Genomic DNA, 24,482 nt, shown 5'->3' with positions numbered 1-24,482 from the left:
TCAAAAGGGGTTCAGTGAATTTAGAATGTATTAAGGTCATAAAATTTGTAAGTTTTCTAGGTTCAAATTTTGGACTTTGTAAATCCTTAGTATTCTTTCCATTATACCTTGAGTTCCCGAGTGAAAATTTGAACAAAATCTTTCCAAACTCTGGCATTTTGTTTCTTTTCCAACACCATAGAAAATTCTTTCACTATTTTCTGTTTTTTAGCAAAGGAAATATTTCTGTGTGGAGCCATTGCTGTCAAAAGAAGAGATAATTGACCTGGAAGTAGGCAGAGATGCTTCCATTGAATTTGTGGCTTTGAAAACTCATTTTAGTATTTGCTTGACTCAGGATTTATGAGCCTCCAGGTTGTCAGGGGTCTATAGAATCCACTGTCTGTATTAATCTGTATTTTGCCAGTGGAGCATTACAGCTCTCAAAATTCATAGCAAGCATCTTACATTCTACTTTATTTCCATTCAACAGAATAACATTGTAAACTTGACCCACTTCTGACAAATAATTTAAGTTAATGTTTCCAAAATACACAAACTCCTTTTGGGAATTGATTTCTAGGCAGCTGATAAAACACTGAAGCGTTATTCCCCCCCACCCTTTTTTTCCCTATTTCATTTTGATGTGGACTTAGATGGGCAAGGGAAGGGAAGTTGTTATGACGCAGAGGCAAAGTTGGAAACGCCAAGGTTTTTCCTCCAGGGAATGTTTGTTACCCTGCAGTGAACTGCCTGCAATCCAGGATGTCACAGCGTGCTTGCTCAGTAGCCTGCCAAAATGCCCATATCATGTCAGTACTATGCTATGTTCCAAGTAACTGGAGACTAGCTAGCTTAGAGACCGACTTCAGGAATGTTTTATATGAGGAAACTTACCAAGTGATAGTCCTGTTTCCTTTGTAACCTGGTACAGTCATGGTATTTTGTTTATCAGAGAATTTTTGCCTTTGTGTTTTTTCCTTCTAAATGTTCTTTAGTAAGAATAATTATAACATAAAAGACTGATTTTATTTCTTGAGTCCATTTTTTTCATTTGTGATTTTGTATCTTACTCCTCTCAATCTGAAGAAGAAAATAAGTTAAAAAAACTTTAAGGTACTTATTTTACTTGTTCTGGCATTCTTAAACATTGGTTTTTGTTGGGGCACCTGGGTGGCTCAGTGGGTTAAGCCTCTGCCTTCGGCACAGGTCATGATCTCAGGATCCTGGGTTAGAGTCCCGAGTTGGGCTCTCTGCTCAGAGGGGAGCCTGCTTCCCCCTGCCTCTCTGCCTACTTGTGTTCTCTCTCTCTGTGTCAAATAAATAAGTAAGTAATCTTAAAAAACAAAACAAAACAAAAAATTGGTTTTTGTGGGTGTTTTGCTTGAATAAAGACTGTGGAAGTAAGCTTTTTATGACTCAAGATTTGGGGATATTATATGCCAAATGCATGTTTTTTGTTTTGTTTTGTTTTGCTTTGCTTTTTTTTAGTTTCCCAAAATACGGTGTTATCATAGTAAGTAGAGAAATTTTTTAGAGAATATTTTGTATTATTAAGAAATCATTTAGTGTTTTGTTTAAATTTTATTTTATTTTTAAAGATTATATATATTTGACAGAACAAGAACGCATGAGCAGGGGGAGCAATAGAAGGAGAGGCAGAAGCAGGCTTCCTGCTGAGCCGGGAGCCAGATGAGGGACTCCTGGGATCATCACCTGAGCTGAAGGCAGACACTTAACCATCTGAGCCACCCTGGTGCTCCTAAATTTTATTTTTCAAAGTATACTTGTTTTCCTGTACAGTGTTCTCCACCCCACGTGTACCTGAGCATTTTTCTGTTGTTTTTGTTTTTATTTTTTTTTTTAAATGGCTTTCTTTGTTTTTTGTTTGCAGGCAGCTATCAATGGTGTAATACCCCAGGAAAATGGCATTCTACAAAGGTATGTTATAAGTTGCTTAATAGTAGGATGAGAATTTAGCCAAGCAAAAAAGAGACAGTTGTTAATTTTTTTAACTTTTTGATAGAGCTTTTGATCTTTGGTATAGAAGCTCATTAATATAGTTACTGTTCTTTCAGACAATTTTATTATATCAGTTTCCTAAAGTTTCCAACTTTTAACTCTATAATGTTATTTCAGAATGAGTGGTACTATTTTAATGGTGGTTTTATTTTATTTATAAAAAAGCTTTTCAAGGGATCTTCTAATTCATAAAATGGAAGGAACTGAATCTCAGTATTCTAGAGCATGGTTATTATCTACCTTTCCAGGCGTTCTCTCCAACCTTGCTACAGTCTTTTTCTCTTCACTTTTGGTTTCTAAATTAAGTTCATGTTAATTTGCAACAATTTGAATAAGTCCTTAATTTATGAAACTTCCCAAAGCACTGAACTATTTCACTTGAAGAATACATTGTTAACATGTGGAATGGTCTGAATGGTTTTGTGTCATTGCCAGAGGGTAAAATTGGAAGATGATGCCAAGAGAACTATAAGATACAAAATCATTCCTTAGATTAGAAATAATTTTTCATAAGTTTTCTTCCCTTAAAATTAGAGACTGGTTTGGATTAAAAGAGGACGCAATAGAGTCATAGGAGGTAAAACCATTCTCCCTTCCAAGTATAGTTTAATTACTTGATTTCCCTCCCTCTTGTGTCAATTCAAACTTTGGCTTGAATTTCGGTGGCTAGGATTTCTAAATCACTGAAGCATGATCTGCTAAGTGCAGATGAGGCAAACAGAAACAGCAGACTAGGAATGAGATTGTTTTGGAGAAGAAGAAGAGTGCTGTTGCAAAACCATCAGAAAATACACCATGAGCTGCAAAATGTGCTATACTCTATAGGAAACTGTGTATATTTAGAAAGGAAGCAAATTCTGTTTGGTGCTTGTACTACCCTTAGTAATTAATAGACCTGTTCCCCACCATTTTTAAAAAACCGTCAGAAAGAATTTCATCCAGAGTAAATGTGGCCGATTTCCAGAGTCTGTACCAATTTTTTTGTTGTTGTTGTTCAAAAGCATTCAGTTTTACTGAAACCCTTATCTAGAAAGCAAACCAACTGATTATAGGAACTTCCTTTATGGTCATTTTATTTTCCCTTGGTTTAGAAAGTTTTAGACTTCTAAATATGGTTCCAGTTTTATTTATTTTTTTTTAAAGATTTTATTCATTTATTTGACAGAGATCACAAGTAGGCAGAAAGGCAGGCAGAGAGAGAGAGGAGGAAGCAGGCTCCCTGCTGAGCAGAGAGTCCGATGTGGGGTTTGATCCCAGGACCCTGAGATCATGACCTGAGCCAAAGGCAGAGGCTTTAACCCACTGAGCCACCCAGGCGCCCCACCAGTTTTATTCTTGAGCAAATTTTATTCCACCTTCTGTGCCAAAATTTTTGCTTATTAAACCCTTGTGGATTCAGCTCTGGGTTCTGAGTACATATTGGATATATCTTAAAATTAACAATGTTTTGCTCTGGGTGAACTGTAGAAATTTCCTTATCCCATCTCTCCTGTCACTGATGCTACTTTTTGCTTAATATTTAAAAGTAGAGATTCAGCACTAAATTGATTTCTAATACTATAAAATTTGGAGTTTAACATTCATTAGAAAGTGGTTTTGTTTGCTTATTTAAAAGAATGAATCATATATGCACAGAAGAAAATCAGTTTTATCTAGCAGTAGTCTTCAACTCTCTCCCTTTCTAACTTTGTTCTTTAGCTTTGAAATTACTGTGGAATTGACATAACTAAAAATTCCTCTTGTATATCTCCTAACCAGAGGAAAATGAAAGAGGGTTCTTTGTTGCTTTCTCATTGGCTTACCACTGAAAGTGGAAGATAGGAATGGTATATGTAAGTAGTTAAACTGGTTTTTGTTTTGTATGTTTGACTTCTATTGTGTAGTCTGTGAATACAGCTGACTCTTAATTTGTCAGTTCATACTTCAACAGAGGAAAAAGCTACCAAAAAGATTTTTTTAAATATGAATTATTTTTGGAGGGAGAAGAACCCAGTCCCTGTGCTTTATAGCTGTTCTTGAAATCACATTTTTTTGTGTGAATTCAAAAGTGGGAATATGGTTTTTAATGTACCCATAAAGTTCAAAGTAAAGAAACTAACATTTTAAAAAGTGCTTAAGGCACTGTGCTAGGTAATTGATTTATTTTTCATTATTTAATACTTATTATAACTTTAAGAGATTCATATTTCATAGTGAGGAAACGGAAGGTTAGAGAGTTTACATAGATTTGCCCAAGTTCACAAATGTAGTAGGTGGTGAAGTCTGGTTTGTCTCATTTTAAAAGCCATGCATTTTTTGATACAACTCTGCCCTATTCTAGGTCAGCAAACTCACCATGCCATGTCTTTTTTTTTTTTTTTTAAGATTTTTTTCATTTGGGCAAAAAAGTTGGAATTTAATATGTGTATAAGATCTTTCTCCATAGCTTTGTTTTTACAGTTACTATTTTAGTTGTAAGCAAGTAAAGGCAGATATTATTATCCCTCACTTTACAGGTAGAATAAGGCATGAAGTGACTTGGCCCAGATGATACAGCATGATGTTGATGGAGTCAGGATATAAGCAAGTCTTCTGCCTCATCCTCCAAGGCTTATTTCACTAGACAATATACTGCTAATACAACATATTTATAAACTGTGTGACTTATGCTGTCATAAATGTAAGCCATTCAGTCATGAAACATCAAATGTGTGCATGTTTATTTACTACATCTTGGTGTAATATTTTATTTATTGGCATGTTGTCCAGAGCCTTTTTAAACATTATTTTTGGAGATAGTTATTATTAGAAGGAAGTGCTAATGAATTACTTGTGTTAGTAGACAGCATAGGCTATATTTTCTAAAAATGTTATGAATCAGTAGTGTAATTTTCCTCATTGACTAAGTGGGTAGTATTTGTCAACTCACAATTTTTTGACTCAGACACATATTCTGTATGTTTCTTTGTCTGTTGTTTAATTCATTGAGGAAACCTTGAGAAGACTAGGCATTTTTCTAATTATTCACGGTTAACATTTTCAGAATATATAATGCTGAGGTTTTTGATATAGAAAATATCCATTTTAGCCAATTAGTTTCTATTTATTGTCTTCTCTGGTGCTCATTTAAAAATCTGATTTTTTTCTAAAGACAAATTTATCTTTAAAACACATGCATGTTTTTGTTTTGTTGTTTTTGTACCTAGAAATTTTACCTTGGGATGGATTTTTAAAAATTGAAATAAACATGTACAGAGTTCTGCTTACTTTGCTTTGTTCATTGCCTTCCAAGGATGTGTGTGATTTATAGAGTGAGGTTGAGTAAGGATAAAAACACTCCTTTAGTTGAGATTTAGATCTAAAATTGATTTCTTCATAGCATTCCCCTTACCAATCAGTGTCTTTTTTTTTTTTTAAATTATTGATTAACTAGAAGAGTGAGTATATCAGATTATAGAATGGTGTCTTAATAGATGAAAAGTCTTAAAAATACTTTTTTTTGAATCAGCAATTTTGGATGTCTTTGTATTCTATGGATACCGTTGAACATTAGTCAGAATTGATAGGATCATCTCTCCCCCCCCTTTCTCTCTGTCTCTCTTTTAATATTGCTAGTGAAAAACTCTAATGCAAATTCATCATTTTAAATTATTTTTATTTTTATTTTTAAAGATTTTATTCATTTATTTGACAGAGAGAGACACAGTGACAAAGGGAACACAAGCAGGGAGTGTGGGAGAGGGAGAAGCAGGCTTACTGCTGAGCAGGGAGCCTGATGCAGGGGCTCAATCCCAGGACCCTGGGATCATGACCTGAGCCGAAGGCAGACGCTTAACGACTGAGCCACCCAGGCACCCTCATTATTTTTTATTGATCTTGAAATAAAGTAATTAATAGCCAATACGAAAATTCTCAAATGAGAACTTTAAAAAAAATTCTCTTGGGCTGACAACACATCAGATAGCCTGCTGTGATTAGAAATGTACTATCTCCTAGAGTTAGGGTTTGGTAAAGAAAAAAAAAGCACACTAGGGTGTTTCAAACACAGGGAATTTCATACGGGGAATCAGTTCCAGAAATGTGGAGCAGGTTGAAAGTACAAAATGCAAATACTAAGATAATTCAGATAATGATATCAGGAAACAGCTGGACCAGCAGGCCCACTTGTGGGTGGGGTGGTCCTGCTAGGCTTGAGGAAAGGAGTGTAGGGCAAGAGCAGATTTAACAGCTGCAGCATCCTCTGAGTAGGGTGGGCACAGCCAGAACTGTGTGGACTGGGTCCAGAGTATTCCAGGAAGTCTGCTCTAGGACTGGTCTGTCTGGGAGAGCCCCCTGCTAACCACTAAAGGGCACAAAGTTGGGGTGCCTGGATGGCTCTGTCATTAAGCCCCTGCTTTTGGCTCAGGTCATGATTCCAGGGTCCTGGGATTAAGTCCCAGATCTGGCTCCCTGCTCAGCAGGAAGCCTGCTTCTCTCTCTCCTACTCCCCCTGCTGTGTTCCTTCTCTCGATGTATGCCTCTTTGTCAAATAAATAAATAAGGTCTTTAAAAAAAATAAAAAATAAAGGGCACAAAGTCACTCATAATATTAGAGGGAAAAAGGAAAGTGATTGAAGAAATAGAAGTTAACAGGACTTGGAAGCCCTGAGGAACGGCCCTAGCAATTTGACCATAGACATAAGAGAAAGAAGTCCTGCTCAGCTGATCATGGTACCTCTGCAAGATGCAGAGGCTAGTTTTGAAGTATTGAAAGAAGCTAGAAGCTAACACCAGTGGCTGATGCTAAAACAAAGTGGGTGTCATTGTTACAGCATGGTCACTGCTAAGTCACTGGTGTAGATAAGATCAATGTGTAGGGCGCCTGGGTGGCTCAGGTCATCTCAGGTCCTGAGTTGGAGGCCCGCATTGGGCTCTCTGCTTAGCTGGGAGCCTGTTCTCCCCTCTCTCTGCCTGCCTCTCTGCCTACTTGTGATCTCTCTTTCTGCCAAATAAATAAATAAAATCTTAAAATGAAAAAAAAAATCAGTGTGCAAAACTCTAACAAAATTTTGTGTGTATCTGTGCACATACTTGTGTGCTGCTGCATTTTTGTTACTATTACTGGTTATAAGGCCTTGATTAATATTTACCAGTTTCTTCTTCCACTCTTTATATTCCCTCTGCTAGCACCTCAGATAGTCAAGGTTCTTTACTTGGTCATCTCAAACATTTATTCTTAAAATCCTCAGTGGACCTGTCTTTTTAAAATTGGTTATAGTTTTCTACTAACTCATATTATTGGACATGCCCCAGAAAATAGTCCATTGTATAGCAGCACCCCAGTTTTTTCTTGGTAATCAGGACCTCCCACCTCACTTCATACCCCCTTATTTTGCTAGTTGATTCAGTAATATGAAGAGTACAAAATGGCCAAGTGGCACTCTCAGGTTGTAGTTCTGTGCAAGTATTGTGGAAATACTACATTCTTTGGAACTGTGATCTTTGAACCACCAGAACCCAAAGTAGCAGGAAGCAAAAATTCTGTTATTAGGTGTAATAAAAGAAACCACTACTAACACTCAATTCTTACACCCATATTTTCTGGCAATATGAGAAATATCACTGTGTTTTAGTCACTGATACAAAGCATATACTACGTGTTTTAAGGTAGAGACCCAAGTTTTGAGTATGTTGTCTCCTAACTGTCTTCAGCAGGACATTTCACTGTTCTGACAAGCTAGATACTTCTGGGTAACAGCATATATGAATGATACCAGCACTACTTTTGCTGTGAAATGAGTTCCTTGGTTAGAATTAGTGTTGTGTGGGGAAGCCTTAGATCAATAAGGTATTCCCTCAAAATATGAAGGGTGGTTGGGGCACCTGGGTGGCTCAGTGGGTTAAGCCTCTGCCTTCGGCTCGGGTCATGATCCCAGGGTCCTTGGATCGAGCCTCACGTTGGGCTCTCTGCTTGGCGGGGAACCTGCTTCCCTTCCTCTCTCTGCCTGCTTCTCTGCCTACTTGTGATCTCTGTCTGTCAAATGAATGGATAAAATCTTTAAAAAAAAAATATGAATGGTGGTAAAAGTATTGCTATCAGGGAAGTCAATCAAGTCCACATCCAGAACAGTGTCTTTTTAAAGGGAGAACATATTGCTTCCTCCTCCATGATAGAAATGATCCATTACCAGATCTCAAAGGAATGATGCCATATTGGCTCAGTTAGTTTCTCTTGTTTGCAGTTTTCAGACAATTTCCCTAGTCAGAGTTATACTTGGTAAGGGGAAATTGATGTTGTACCTATGTCTAATCTCCACTCCTCTTGGCATGGCCTCATTATCTAGTAATGCATGGAACAACCCTAGGGTATTAAGGGAGAAAAGCTGACTTACAACAGAACAATGTCATCTTACGCACACTGGGAGCCATTCCCCATCCCCCCACCCCTGCCAGTGGGTAGTAGGCAGTATTCCCCTCAGAAACATATATTCACGTTTAGTGTCATTCTGAAAGTTCTGTTTTCATATCTTTACCCCAGATTTCCTTGCCACCTAATTTTTCTTTTATTCATTCCAAGTCCCGATCAGCTGGCCAACCTATTATCCATTGTCCTTGGTTGAGTATAGATTTGTACCTCAGGTAATCACTCTTTCTAAAAAATGTCAACCTGTGGTACAATCCCAAGTGCTCCCCACTAGAAGGCTTTTCTTTCACTACTGTCTTTCTGGGATAACTTTGGGGGCTGTAATGCTTCAGCAGTTTGGTTTTTTTGGTTGGTATGAGCATGTATATTATACAGCTATTTTTTTTCCTTTCCCAGTCCAAATCTTTTCTTCCTCATTTAACTTGGTTATCTCTTATTATTGATGGGAAGTATAAGATACAGCAGCTGGCCTTTTACCTTGACTTGCTTGTAATCATTAGACCCCAGAAACCTCACCATGCTGGCAGGTTCTCCCCTGCATTTTTGAGGCATGTATCTTCTAATCTCTATCATAAATGTGTCTTAACAAAGCATTCAAATACTTGCTACTTTTCTCTTCAGGATTTGTTCACATTGTTATCAATGTAATGTTTTTTTCTGTGGAATGTCTGGGTGATCAAGATCTCTCCAGGCTAGATTGATAATGCTAGAGGAGAGTTGACATAATCTTCTGAAAAGGACAGTGAAGGTATTTTGTTTACCCTGCTGGGTAAAAAGTAAAATGCTTATCTTGGTGATTGCAAATTAATATAGAGTAAAAAAGTATATGCAAGATCAGTTGCTTCTTGCTACAAATCAATCTTTCCTACATAGTAACCCTAACTCCATGGATTAGGAAGCAAATATGGGATGTCTGCGAGTTACTGAGTATGTCTCTTTCAATTATGCATTCAGAATCCAGAGAAGTTGTTGCAGGGTCGGTTCACAGATTGTTTCAACATGGTATGAGTGGATTTCAGCCCAAACTTCCCTTACCACCATTATCTTCCATTTTTATATCCCCAGGAATTAGTATCAGTTTAGAGTTAGCATGTAGTAACCCCATAAAAATTTAGATATTTTCCTTTTATCATTACACAAACACCCTAATAAATGGCTACAGGCCCATTAGGAGAAGTCTTAGAGGAAAATTTCTGATACATACATGTGGCTCTGTTGCATTGTGCTTGTGGGAATCAGGGACTTTATGTCTGTGAAACAATTTGTGTTTGGAAACTGGGAGTGAGTATGAGTCTCTGCTGCAGTTACAGACATTAGGTTTTAGGCTATCAGATCTAGGATTTCTGATGTTTTTAGATCAAGTAGTATTTTAGTCAGTTGACTTTTAATTTGCTTCCTTAGAAATAATCGTGTTCTGGGGCGCCTGGGTGACTCGATTGGTTAAGGGTCCTACTTTTGATTTTAGGCTCAGATTGTGATCTCTCAGGATTATGAGATTGAGCCCTCTTGGGCTGGGCATGGAGCCTGTTTAGGATTCTCTCTTTCTCCCCCACCACGCTTGTGCATGCTCTCTCAGGGTTGGGGGTGGGGGAATAATAATCATAATAATCCCGTTCAGTTAAACACCTCTAAAGATCTCTGAAGGTTGAAATCTTCTGATTGCCACGTCTTGTCTGTGCTGTCCATTAACATAATTACTCCCACCTTTTTCTTACTAAATTCTGCCATTTGAACTGAGCACTTTGGGATCTCATACTCATTAAGGAAACTTACTCCGTGTCATCTCCTCAACCTATGGAAGACAGCCACTACAGTTTTTCAAGAATGCAGACTTTCCCTTACTACTGTATTTCTTAATGCTTTAGTGCAGTGTCCTCTGGGACCTCATGGATGATGTAGTAGGAGGATGTATGTATGTTTAGATTGTACATGGAAATCCACTTGAGCATTCTTATTTTTCTAAGCATCAGGATTTCTTCTACATTTTGCCAGGAAAGTTTGGGCATTTCATCCTCATTAAATTTAGACTCCTTTGGGACTTAAGTTTCATTCAGTCAACAAGCATAGTATTAGAGGACTTACAGCTGCTTAAGCAAACATGTTATATTTGGCCCTATCCAAACTCTTTTGGTCAAATTCACTTCAAATTGATTTCCTTACCTATTCCCTAGTTTTTTGATGTATCCAAATCTTATAATTTTGGATATAAGCCTTCTCTCAGTTAAGACATTGTACTTATTCTCTTGGAGCATGCCTAGATCTAATTTTAGACGTAGTAAGGAATGGTGGGGGTAGGTTTTGACAATAGGCATCCCTTTTCAAAGGCAGCAGTCTCAAGTAAGAGCATTGCCAGTTTTCAAGCAAGAGGAGACTAACCTCAGTCATGAGAGGGGGAGTTGTTTGTCTTTACAAAAAAGGCTGGGAGAGACTCTGAGTTCAAGTTTGTAACCTTCTTCTGAATCTACTCGGGTATCCCTATTCCACATTTTAGGGTCCCACTCTTTCTAAAACAGTGTTGTAATATTCACAAAAGAAACTTAGAAAGTACATGTACTCAGCTTCCACTGTAGTTATTTAAGCTGCAAAATTAAATTTTGTGTGTGATTCTCAGTAGGATCATACCCGGAGGATGGGAAATAATAAAGTGCTACTTCAAAAGCTTTAGCTTTCTTGTCATGGCTTGAACTGAACGTTAATAGCCCTAAGTGTGTCATTTTCTTCTGTTTAAGCTTTCCATTAGAGTCAGAAGCAGCCAGCTCAAAGTCTTTATTTTGTCATTATTGCCACCATAATGGCCAAGTCAAATAATCATTTGTCCCTTTAGGCACTTGTTTTAATAGGTATATGATCATAATGAACTATAAGTGATAATTTAATCATAAGTGATAATTTAATCATTATGCCAGTGCATGCTCACTAGTATCCCATTTTCCACTGCCATGGAGCTCATCAGTATATTGAAGGTCAAGGACACAATCAAACCAGTAACTGAATCCCATTTCTGGGACACCTCCATTACCAATAAATAAATAAATAAATGAATGAATGAATGAATAAATGAATATCGGGTATTTCAAGTTTAATGTAATAAATAAATAAATAAATAAATAAATATCGGGTATTTCAAGTTTAATGTAGAATTGGTTACACAGGTGTGGAGAACTAAAAGAGCAATAAAGTAAAACTGAAGTAACCTATATACAGTAACTGCTTCAGGAAGTTACCACTCTCAGGTCTTGGTCAAGGGATTAACAGAACTTTCAAGCTCTGAGGAGCCTGTTAGACCCGAGTTAGGATCAGGTAGCTGTGGAATGCACACTATCTAGCTGCTATTGGTGTCTGAGGGGTTGTCAGAAATCTGGTTATATGAATGCTGAAAAAAGCCAGGAGACTAAAAGCTATAGGATGATACTGATAGAAATATATGCAAATAAGGAAGAAGGAAGGCTTTCGTTCTCTCTTCCTAACAAATGATCTCTATCTAGTATCCCCTATTTACAGAATCTATTGGGGAAACATACACCAAAGGACAAATAGAATTTTGCAGAATGCTAGAATAGACAATAGAAGGATGAATTTTGAGAAATTAAGAGAAATTAAGAAAACAGTAAGTCAGGGACCAGCCTGTTAATGTTAGCTATTTTTCCGAGATTCCTAGAAGTTGTGACAAAATTAGAGATATTAAATATCATTGTACAGATTCTCTTCATTGGTACTTCAACAGTGGATTCCAACAGTGATATTCTTTCCTGCTTTGGATATTTTCTTTTCTATGTCTTACTTCTAAGATTACTTTTCTTGAATCTAACAACTGGGAGAAAGTGTAGATTTTTGCCTTTGGATCAGTGATTACTAGAGTATCTGAACTCTCATCATTATTACCTACAATGAGAAATATTTGGAATCCAAAACGCACATATGCAAATATTTATCAGAATCAAAAGTTTTGGGAAACAATACTTGGTTCTAACTATTAAGTGCCATGTACTAATCATTTGTATCCTATCCTATCCTGTCCTATTGTTTAAAAGACAAGCACAATGCACAAAATCAATTTTGTAATCTAAATTTGGTAAACACTAATCAGAGCAAAAGTGTGAAGTAAATGTAAATATTTTCTTCTGAGTTTTCATAAGACTAGTACTTACTTGTGGGTTTTTGGTCGTTCTTGTTTTTGTTGTTCCTGTGCAGATTTCCAATCTGTTGTTTTTTCCCTTAAATTTAGAGTGAGAAAAAAGATGTTTTAGAACTGAGCTTGTAGTTTTGGTGGTGGTGGAACATAACGTGCAATAATGACGTTTCAATGGAAGCATTCTTTATGTTCTTTTCTTCTTTACTTCTCCCTGTGAGGGGAAAAAGAAGTGACTATATATGATAAACTAAGTGAGAAAAAAATCAAATTCTTTAATAATTATTCCTTTACTCACTGGTTTGTTAAATATTTAAGCATTTTCTCTGTAAAATCTTGAGCTCCAGGAAGAGGATACAGCCATTAAATGAACAAATGTGAACTTTGCCCTTCTGGAACTTCTATTCTCTGGGGGGGTCTTAAATGTCAAATGATTAATATCAATTATAATTGGTAGTGTTGAGGAATTAGAACCAGTCGGAGGTAGTAAAACATGCTCTGAGTTGAAAAACATTAAATCTGAGATATGAAGGCTAAATATAATTAGCTAGAAGAAAGATGGATATTGGGATGAGATGGGAAAGAAAGAACATGCTTAGAAGGAATAATCTGTGTTCCCCTATGAAATGAGAAGGATCAAGGTGAGACAGAAGAAATGAAAGGCTGTTGTGGCTGTTAACATAAAGAGATTGGAGATAGCCTAGCACAAGCTAAGGCTGGGGAGGTAGATAGGATTTGGATCATATAGGGACTTATACACCTCTTTAGCTCTGTATGAAGAGCAGAGGGGAATATTGAAGAAAATGACATGAAGACATTTCTATAATTTCATTTTTGTGATGGTGAGGAATGACATGCAAGGGAGCAAGGGAACAATCATTAGTTAGGAGGCTATTGTATCTGCCTGTGCAAGAGGTGCTTGTGGCATGTGGTAGTGTGTCAGCTTCAGAGGGGAAAGGTGGATAACTTAACTAAAAGATTTTTAGATGGTAAAATTGAAAGGACTGACTAGATATGGGAGTTGTGAGAGAAGAAGTTATCAAGGATAATGGCCAGCAGTTTCTGGCTTGGATAGCTGATACGAGGAATAATGGAGGGAGGATCATGCTTGGGGAGACATAAATGAGTTAAACTTTGGAGAGTTTGAGTTTGAGATCTTACCAGGTACCAGGCAGTGTGCTAAGCTTTTCTTGCATTTATCTGACTTAATCCCTACAAGTATAATTAATATTCCCTTTTAACAGATGAGATAACTATTAAGTGGGCAGAACAAAGATTGTATTTTTATTTTTTAAGATTTCAACATGTTTAAGTGTCATTGAGAAGAATCTAGAAGAGAAGGTGATGTTGAAGATACTGGAAAGGAAAAGTATGCCATAATGTAAAGCTAATTAGAAGATGGTTTTAGATAGAATGATGTTGCCCCTGTTTTACAGAAAGAGAAAAAGAGTTGCTGGTTAGTTGGTGGTTTGTTGTCAAAAAAGTAAGGGAATTTCATCTTGATGGCATCTGCTTTCTATGCAAAGCAGGGAAAAAATAATCTTTTAAGACTGAGGAGTATGATAGAATGGAGATTTAAGAATGCTTAATTTCTGAGTTTTGTGGAAAGTAGAGCTAATCAAATCTTTCAGTGAGCAAATGAAAGTGAATGAAGAAGACACTTCTTAATTCACAGAAATTAATGCTCTAATAACATCATAACAATATAAGGCAAAAATCTGATTAAATGCTAAATGATATGTATGATACTGCTAATAGACATAGAAAGACAAAGATGGGAGGGAGAGTAGTAGTGGCTTTCAGTTGCTAGGGAAGATTTTGTGGAGGAAGTAAAACTTTAGTTAGGCCTTGATGCATAGGTAGGTAAATTTGATTGGAAAACCAATACAAGCCAAGTATGGAATGAGTCCTTAGTGGTAATCTGTAAGGATTTGATTGATGATAATCTTTTTTTTTATGTCAATATTTCAGTGACTATGGAGGTGAGACTATACCAGGACCTGCATTTGATCCAAGTCACCCAGATTCAGCTCCTGCTCCCTCTTCCTCTTCAGCATTTCGACCTGTAATGCCATCTAGGCAAATTGTAGAACGGCAGCCTCGGATGCTGGACTTCAGGGTTGAGTACAGAGACAGAAATGTTGATGTGGTACTTGAAGACAGCTGTACTGTTGGTAAGGTTTTTCCTAGCATAAAGCCTTCATAAATAAACAACTCACTAGGTAAACATTTAGTTTATATTCTTTTCTTTTGAGTTGACTGCCAATAAGAAGGGAAAAAAGGCAAATTGAAACTGATATTTTCCATACAGATAATTGTGCTTCATTTTGAAATACTGTGTTGATACTGAGGCAAGTTTGAGAATAATTCTTTTGTTCACTTACATGGACTGGTATAAGATGCTGTTTTAGGGCAGATGCAAATCAAACTTTTAAATATATTGTGTGTTGTACTTTATAGCTGAAATTTATTCTGTTTTTATGCTATGGTTAATGAGAGATCAGAAATAAGACATGTTTCTATCATTCCTTCTACCTGCCAGTTGAATAACTGCCAGTTGAATAATTGCTTCAATACTATACTTTCAAAGGAAACTTAAAGTGTATGGCTGCCATTATTGGATAGATTTTACCCGATTCCTTTCCTTTCCCCTTGTCCTTCCCCCCTTCCTTTCTTCTACTTCTTCTTCTTTTTTTTTTTAAAGATTTTATTTATTTATTTGACAGATCACAAGTAGGCAGAGAGGCAGGCAGATGGGGTAGGGGAAGCAGGCTTCTCGCTGAGTGGAGAGCCCGTTGCGGGGCTTGATCCCAGGACCTTGGGATCATGACCTGAGCTGAAGGCAGAGGCTTTAACTGAGCCACCCAGGTGCCCCGCTTCCTTTCTTTTTTAAGGATTTTATTTATTTATTTGACAGAGAGAGCACAAGCAGGCAGAGAGGCAGGCAGAGGAGCAGAGGTGGGCAGGAGGACCCTGATGTGGGGCTGGATCCCAGGACTGTGGGATCATGATCTGAACCTAAGGCAGATGCTTAACCAATTCAGCCACCCAGGTGCCCCTTTTAGATTACTATAGACAAACTGTGTTGTATTCATATTTGATTAAGATTATCTGACCCATTAATGTAATTTTGTCTTAAATCTAAATTCCAGATATTTCTGAAATTTTGCTTTTGTTTTTTAAAGGAAGATTCTTGGGCGCCTGGGTGGCTCAGTGGGTTAAGCCGCTGCCTTCGGCTCAGGTCATGATCTCAGGGTCCTGGGATCGAGTCCCACATCGGGCTCTCTGCTCAGCAGGGTGCCTGCTTCCTCCTCTCTCTCTGCCTGCCTCTCTGCCTACTTGTGATCTCTCTCTGTCAAATAAATAAAATCTTTAAAAAAAAAAATAAAGGAAGATTCTTGCCTAATTTTATTTAATTATTTTACTTGAGGTATATTACAGGGGCCCCTGTGTGGTTTAGTAGGTAAAGCATCTGACTCTTGATCTCAGCTCAGGTCTTGATCTCAGGATTGTGAGAAAAAGCCCTGCACTGGGCTCCAAGCTGGGCATGGAGCCTACTTTAAAAAAAAAAGGCGGGGGGAGAAGAAGAGGTACATTGCAGAGAAAGGCAAAACTGTTAGAATATTGGTCATTCTCAAACACTAATCAGATTGTTATTCCTTTAGTTAAAGCCATTTAGAAACTTTCTGTTGATTTAGGATGAAATTAAAATCTTTCATCATGGTCTCTATGTCCCTGGCTGGTCAGGCTCCTGCTACATCTCTGGTTTTCATTTGTTACCACTTTCATCCTTGTTCACCATGCCTAAGTTGTTTTAGTGTTGTTTCAAGTTCTTGAATAGGTTATTAGCTCACTCAGGGCCTTTGTACATGTATCTCCTTCTGCCCAGATTTCATTAGTCCATTCATTTTTTTCCCATGCTCATTCCCACTCCTCCCTTTTTTCCTTCAATTGTGCTAAAAAAAAAAAAAAAGCACATAATATGATATGTATCCTTTTAACAAATTTTTAAATGTACAATTGTTAACTATATGCATGCACATTGTTGTACAGCAGATCTCTAGAACTTTTTCATCTTATGTAATTAAAACTGTATCCATCAAATGGCAACCTCCATTTTTCCCTTCTATCAGCCCTTGGCAACCAGCATTCTACTTTCTGCTTAGATGAGTTTGACTACTATAAATATATCATAATAAGTGGAATCATACAGTGTTTGTCCTTCTGTGTCTGGCTTATTTCCCTAAGCATAATATCCTTAAGTTTCATCCATGTGGTAGCATATTACAAGATTTTCTTCTTCTTTTTAAATGCTGAATAGTAATCCATTGTATGTATATACTACATTTTCTTTATCCATTCACTCATCCATGGACATTTAGCTTGTTTTCACCTCTTGGATATTATGAATAACGCTGCAGTGAACATGGGTTTGCAAATACCTCAAGATCCTACTTGCAATTTTTGGGGGGTAAATACACAAATGTGGAGCTATTGGATTGTATTTGGTTCTTTTTTATTTTTTGGGGGAATGTCCATATTCTTTTCCATAATGCATGCACCATTTTAACATTCCCACCAATATAAAATGCATAGGCATTCCAATTTTTCCACATCCTTGCCAGCACTTGCTATTTTATGTTCATTAGCAACATTGAGCATCTTCTCGTATACTTGTTGGTTATTTGTATGTCTTCTTTAGAGAAATGCTTATTCAGGGCCTTTACCCATCTTTAAATTAGGTTATTTACTTTTCTTTATTTTGAATATCAACTCCTTATCAAATACATGCTTTGCAGATATTTTCTCCTTTACAATCTCATTGACTGTTTCCTTTGCTGCGCTAAAAAAGCTTTTTAGTTTAATCTAGTCCCAGTTGTCTATTTTACTTTTGTTGTCTTTGCTTCTGGAATCATATCCATGAAATCATTGCCAGGACCAATGTGTGAAGCTTTTGCTTTATATTTTCTTCTATGGCTTTTATAGTTTCAGAACTTGTGTTTGAGTCTTTAATCCGTTTTAAGTCAAGTTTTGTATATGGAATAAGGGTCCAACCTTTTGCCTGTAGAAACCCAGTTTCCCCCTCCACACCATTTATTAAAAAGACTATCCTTTCTCCATTGTGTAGACTTGGCATTCTTGTCAAATTATTTGACCCATTTGCCTGGATTAATTTCTGGACTTGCTATTCTGTTCCATTGCTCCGTATGTTTTTCTTTATGCCAGTAGGTACTGTCTTGATTACTTTGTAAAATGTTTTGATTTCAGAAAGTATGAGGCCATCAGCTTCATTTTTCTTTCTCGAGATTGTTTTGGCTATATTGGATCCTTTGTGGTTCCTTATAAATTATAACACTGTTTTCTGCAAAAATGTCTGCAAAGATGCCTTTGGGATTTTGATACGGATCATACTGAATCTGTAGCTTGCTTTGGATGGCATAGATATTTTAACAGTATTAAGTCTTTCAATCCATGAACATGTGATGTCTTTTCATTTGTTTCTTCTGTACTTTAACACTGTTTTTTGCTTTCATTGTACAAATCTTGCTTTCTTGGTTAAGTTTATTCCTGAGTATTATTGTTTTTGATGGTATTGTAAATGAGATTGTTTTATTAGTTTCCTTTTTAGATTGTTTGTTGTTCATGTAGAGAAATATAGCTAGTTTTGGGGTATTAATTTTGTATCTTGTAACTTTGCTAAATTTGCTTGTTATTTCCATCACTTTTTAAAAAATGGAATCTTAGGGTTTTCTACATATAATATTTGAAACATAATTTTATTTCTTGCTTTCTGATTTGGATGCCTTTTCTTTCTTGCTTTCTGATTTGGATGCCTTTTCTTTCTTTTTATTCCCCAATTGCTCTGGTGAGGACTTCAGATATTCTGATGAATAAAAGTGGCAACAATGGGCATTCTTGCATTGTTCATGATCTTTAGAGGAAAAGATTTTAGTTTTCACCATTGGGTATGATATTAGCTGTGGACATTTCATATATAGCCTTTATTATGTTGCGGTAATTTTCTTCTATTTCTGGTTTGCATATTTTTATCATGAAATGGTGTTGAATTTTGTTGAATGCTTTTTTGGCATCTATTGAGATGATCTTGTAACAGTTTTCTCTTCATTTTGTTAATATGGTGTATCACATTGATTGATGGATTCCATATGTTGAACCATCTTTCCCTCACATATGTAAATTTCATTTGGTTATGGTGTATGATCTTTTTAATGTCCTGTTGAATTTGGCTTTCTAATATTTTGTTGAAGATTTTTGCATTCATGTTCATCAGGGTAATGTTGGCTTATAGTTTTTATTCTTGTTCTTTTAGTGTCCCTGTTTGGCTTTGACATCAGGGTAATAATGACTTCATAAAATGAATTTGGAAGTGTTCTTTCTAATTTTGGGGATTAGTTTGAGAAAGAGTTATATTAATTTTTCTTCAGATGTTTGGTAACATTCTCTTTTGAAACCACCTGGTACTGAATTTTTCTTTTTTGGGAAGTTCATTACTGATTCAGTCTCTTTACTAGTTATAGATTTATTTAGATTTTCTGTTTCTTCAGATTCAGTCTTTGTAGGTGATACGTTTCTATGAATTTACCCATTTCTACCAGGTTATCCCATTTGTTGGCATATAATTGTGCCTAGTAGTCTATATTCATATTATTTCTGTGACATCAATTGTAATGGCTCCTTCTTCCTTTCTGCTTTTACTGAGTCTTCTTTATTTTCTTAGTTTAGGCTAAAAGTTTATCAGTTTTCTTGATCTTTTCTAATATCAATTCTAGTTTTGCTGATTTTTTAAAATTATTTTTTCTATTCTCTTTTAATTTCTGCTCTAATCTTTATTATTTCCTCCCTTTTTCTAACTTTGAGCCTAGCTTTTTCCTTTTTTAAAAGTTACTTGAGGTATATTAAGTTGTTTATTAAATCTTTCTTGTTTTTTTTTTTTTTTTTTTAATAAATGTAGGCATTTACTGCTATAAACTTTCCTGCTTTTCCTACATCCCTGAAGTTTTCTCTTTGGTGTGTTGTATTTTTGTTTGCATATGTCTCCAGATGTTTTTTAATTTCTCTTTTGATTTTTTTCTTTGATCTTTTGGTTGTTTAAGCATAAGTTGTTTAATTCCAGAATTTTCCAGGATAGATGACATGTTAGATCACACACAAGTCTTTTTTTTTTCTTTTTTTAAAGATTTATTTCTATTCTAAAGATTTTTATTTATTTATTTGGGAGAGAGAGTGTGTGTGAGCATGAGGAGGGGCAGAGGAAGAAGCAGATTCTGTGCTGAGCAGGGAGTCTGATGTGGGACTCAGTGCCAGGACTCCAGGATCATGACCTGAGCAAAAGGCAGCTGACTAAGCAACTGAGCCACCTGGGCACCCCTAAAGGTTTGTTTATTTATTTGGGAGAGAGAGCATGGGGGAAGTAGAAGAGGGAGAGAATCTCAAGCAGATTCCTTGCTGAGCATGGGCCCTGAAATAGGGCTTGATTTCATGGCCCTGATCATGAGCTGAGCCAAAATCAAGTGTTGGTTGCTTAACCAACTGAGCCACCTAGGTGCCCCAGGTCTCAAACAAGTCTTAATAGATTTAAGAAGATTGAAATCATATCAAGAATGTTTTCCTACTATAGTATAATGAAACTAAAAATCTATAGTAGTTTCCTTTTGCTTCCTTCTTCTTAAATTCATTATGACTGATTTACAACTTAACATGGCATCTACTCTTGAGAATGTTTCATGTGTGCTTGTATTTTGCTGCTTTTTAGTGTAACATTTTGTATGTGTCTGTTAGGTTCATTTGTTGTACAGTGTTGTTCGAGTCTTATGTTTGCTTATTGATCTTCTGTATGGAAGTTTTGTCAATTATTGAAATCCCCTACTATTATCATGTTGTTGTGTGTTTCTCCCCTCAGCTCTGTCATTGTTTGCTTCATATATTGTGTGCTTTGATGTTGGGTACATGTGTATATAATTGTTACATCTTCCTAGTGAATTGACTCTTTTACCATTATATTATGTCCTTTCTCTCTTGTGAAAGTTTTTGACTTAGACTCTATTTAGTCCATGTAAGTGTGGCCACCATGTTCTGCTTTGGTTACCATTTGCATAGAATATTTTTTTCTTTTAAAGATTTTATTTGACAGAGATCACAAGTAGGCAGAGAGAGAGAGAGAGGAGGAAGCAGGCTCCCTGCCAAGCAGGACCCTGGGATCATGACCTGAGCTGAAGGCAGAGGCTTTAACCCACTGAGCCACCCAGGCACCCCTAGAATATTTTTTTCTATCCTTCCATCATTCTGTGTGTCCATGAATCTCAAGTGAATCTCTTGTAGATACATATAGTTGTACTTTTTTTTTTAATCCATTCAGCCTTTTTTTTTTTTTCTGTCTACAGAGTTTTATCCAATTACATTTAAAGTAATTACTGGTAGGAAAGGACTTACTATCTTTATTTTGTTTATTATTTCCTTTGTCTTGTGGCTTTTGTTCCTTTCTCTTTCCGTCTTTGTGTTCATTGATTTTTTTTTTTGTAGTATCATGCTTTGATCTTTGTTCCATTTTGTGTGTGTGTGTGTGTATACGTGTGTGTGTGTATGTGTGTATCTTCTGTAGCTGTGTTCTTTCTATCTTCTAATCTTCTCTGTTATCTTTGCAGTTACCATGGGAGCTTACATAAGACATAGTTTTAATAATCTATTTTAACCTGCTGACTTAAGTCACCAGTAAAACTAGTCTTTATTTTTTCCCTTCATTATTGATACCACAAATTACATCCTTTCATATTTACCATTAGCATTTTTTTTTAAAGATTTTATTTATTAATTTGACAGAGAGAGATCACAGTAGGAGAGAGGAAGGGAAGAGATCACAGAGAGAGGAAGGGAAGCAGGCCCCCCGCTGAGCAGAGAGCCCGATGCGGGACTCGATCCCAGGACCCTGAGATCATGACCTGAGCTGAAGGCAGCGGCCCAACCCACTGAGCCACCCAGGCGCCCTACCATTAGCATTTTATAGTTATACTTATTTTGTATGCTTTTGTCTTTTAGCTTCTGTACCAGATTAAGTGATTAATCACTACTGTTACAGTATTCTGTACTTGCCTAGAGTGTTTTGTAGTTGTCTATATATTTACCATTGACAGCTTTATACTCCTGTGTTGATATTTAGTATCCTTTTGTTACAACTGGAGTACTCACTTTAGTGTTTCTTTTAAAGCAGTGTTGAACTTTCTCAGCTTTTGTTTATCTGGGGAAATTTTTTATTTGTCCTTAATAGATGAAGAACAGGTTTCCTGAATATAGTATTCTTGTTTGTTAGCTTTATTCTTTCAGCACTTTTAATATATCATTTTATCCCCTCTGGCCTGCAAAGTTTTAGTTAAAAATCTGCTGATACTGGGAGCTCCCTTTATGTGATGAACTTTACACTAGTTGCTTTCAAATTCCTTTTTGTCCTTTAATTCAACAACTTGATTTTAATGTGATTATTATTTTTTGGGTCCTTTATGCTTTATGAATCTGTTTCCTACCCCAGGATGTGTTCACTATTATTTCTTCAAATAAGCCTTCTGCTCCTTTGCCTTATTTTCTGCAACTCCCATAATGCCTGTATTGGTCCTTTAATGGTTTCCCATTAGTCCTCTGGCTTTTTTCACTCTTTCTCTTGCCTTTTTTCTTTTTTCTCTTCTGACTGGATAATTTCAAATGACTTGTCTTCAGGTTTACATATTCTTTATTCTGGTTGATCAAGTCTGTTGTTGAGCCCCTTTAGTGACTTTTCAATTCAGTTATTATATTCTTTAGCTTCGAAGTATGCTTGGTTCTTTTTTTTTTTTTTTTAATAACTTTCTATCTCTAAGTTGATATTTAAAACGAATTTATAATTTTATAATTACCAAAACATATCTACTGATATTTGAAAAATAGTTTTATTTATTTTTACAATAGTAATTAATCAGATTTGGTCCTGCTTATTGTTCATATAGATTTTCAGTAATATTGCTAAGGCATCCTTGGTGTGTTAGTAGGAAACCCCTTATATAGGGTTTTACTAGACTTGACTTTACTTTCCTAGTTTAGTGATGAATATATTTATTATAGGGCAAAGAATTCAGTACCACATCACACTATTTCTTTTAATTAAAATTATCTCAGATTTTTATCTGTTTTTAAAAAACTGGAAAGAAGTCATATATTAAATAGATTTGAACTGCTATTTTGTATCACGTGGCTGAGTAGTTAACAATGTCTCATTTCAAAGTGACGTGATTCTTTTTGTTGGAATATTTGGTATATGGTGAAAATAAATGGATCACTTGAACCACGCTTTTCATTGGTTTACTCAGTTGGAGTGAAATCCCTTCTTATTTCAAAGATGGTGATCAGAAATGCTGGCTTCTCGGGATGTTAATGTCCTACTTTAATTCTGTCTGAGTCTGGAGGATAGTCTGTGAAACTGTTTTATAGCTTTGTTATAAAAACATGTGATAGAATTTCCAGAAAACACATTTGTTAATCTGTTGGCTTTATAATTAATTGTAAAAGCAGACTTAAAGAGTAGAAAGTCAAGTCATCATTCTGTTTGAAAACAAATGAAATAGTTATAAACATAGAAATAAAATATGATTCAAAAGAGATTATATACTGATATGGTACAACTCAAAGCTTCTCCTTCTAATTATTCCAGTTTTTATGAATTGAATTGCATGCCAAAGAATCATATCATGCGTCTTTTCTGTGTTCACTGTTAAGTTTGTTAATATGCATCACTGTGGAAGTTATGTGCAGAGATATTTGGGACTTAATGGAAAATTTTTTCTTCTTTCACTGCATTTGGTTGATTAAGTTCTGTTTTATAGTAATATTATATGAATTCTTCCTTCATTTTTATGACCTCTGTTACAGTTCAAGAGTTAATCTCTTTCATGAATTATTTTATTTTTAAAAGACTTTATTTATTTATTTGACAGAGAGAGACAGAGCAAGAGAGGGAACAGAAGCAGGGGCAAGTGGGAGAGGGAGAAGCAGGCTTCCCACTGAACAGGGAGCCCAATGCAGGGCTCAGTCCCAGGACCCTGGGATCTTGACCTGAGCCAAAGGCAGATGCTTAATGACTGAACTACCCAGGTGCCCCTCTTTCATGAATTATTAACGCAATTCCTCCGATTTCTATTCTTTCATTTTCTTTATTTCTCTAGTCTGTATTACATACTTGTCCTATAGTGATGTTTCTAGAAAGTAAATCTTATTATACATCTTTCAGTGGTTCTTTATTTCCTATATTCTATTTGATTTGCCCCTCCTGTGTGAGAAAACTCACATATTCTAATATTACATGTAAATATCTCTCCTTTATGAAGCCTTTCCTAACCTCCATGGAAAAAGTTAAGTTGATTTATTCATGGATCTTTTTTTCCCCCTAAAGATTTTATTTATCTATTTGACAGGCAGAGATCACAAGTAGGCAGAGAGGCAGGCAGAGAGAGAGGAAGAAGCAGGCTCCCTGCTGAGCAGAGAGCCAGACACAGGGCTCTATCCCAGGACCCTGAGATCAGGACCCAAGCTGAATTCAGAGGTTTAACCCACTGAGCCACCCAGGCGCCCCTCATTTGTGGATTTCAAAACATCTTACTCTTTCTTTGTTTTTCAGGTTTCCTTTGTCAATGTTAACTTCTCAAACTGAGAGACTAGATCTTATTTAAATTCTGCAAGCACGGTGATTAGCACAGAGCAATATCTGCTGAGAAAATAAATAGTTCAGTAAATAAGCATATGTATGTATTTGTTTATTTATTAAAATATTTACCAGAGGAAAATTTAAAAATATGTTCTGTAAAGTTTAGGTGACCTGAAATATAATTGTTAAATACTTTGTATACATAGTCCAACTTACTGTTATTAAGAAATTGGATAAATAGTAATTTTTCTCTGTATATATATAAATGTTAAAATGCAAAGAGATTC

At 36.1% G+C, this 24,482-nt stretch overlaps 1 protein-coding gene across 1 annotated transcript in view; it reads left to right on the top strand.

Annotated features, from left to right (window-relative positions):
• The window catches only part of FAF1 (Fas associated factor 1), a 480,711-nt gene that overhangs the window by 115,970 nt on the left and 340,259 nt on the right, over positions 1 to 24,482 (top strand). The window contains exons 3-4 of the mRNA XM_045064498.1: positions 1,874 to 1,920; positions 14,484 to 14,686. Coding sequence (XP_044920433.1) covers positions 1,874 to 1,920; positions 14,484 to 14,686 — 250 coding nt within the window. The remainder of the gene's footprint in view (positions 1 to 1,873; positions 1,921 to 14,483; positions 14,687 to 24,482) is intronic.

Source organism: Mustela putorius, unplaced genomic scaffold, assembly GCF_011764305.1.
Source record: "Mustela putorius furo isolate JIRA1106 unplaced genomic scaffold, ASM1176430v1.1 tig00003853_pilon_pilon_pilon, whole genome shotgun sequence".
NCBI lineage: Eukaryota > Metazoa > Chordata > Mammalia > Carnivora > Mustelidae > Mustela > Mustela putorius.
The sequence above is the reverse complement of the archived record's forward strand: the minus strand, read 5'-3'. Positions and strand labels throughout refer to the sequence as shown.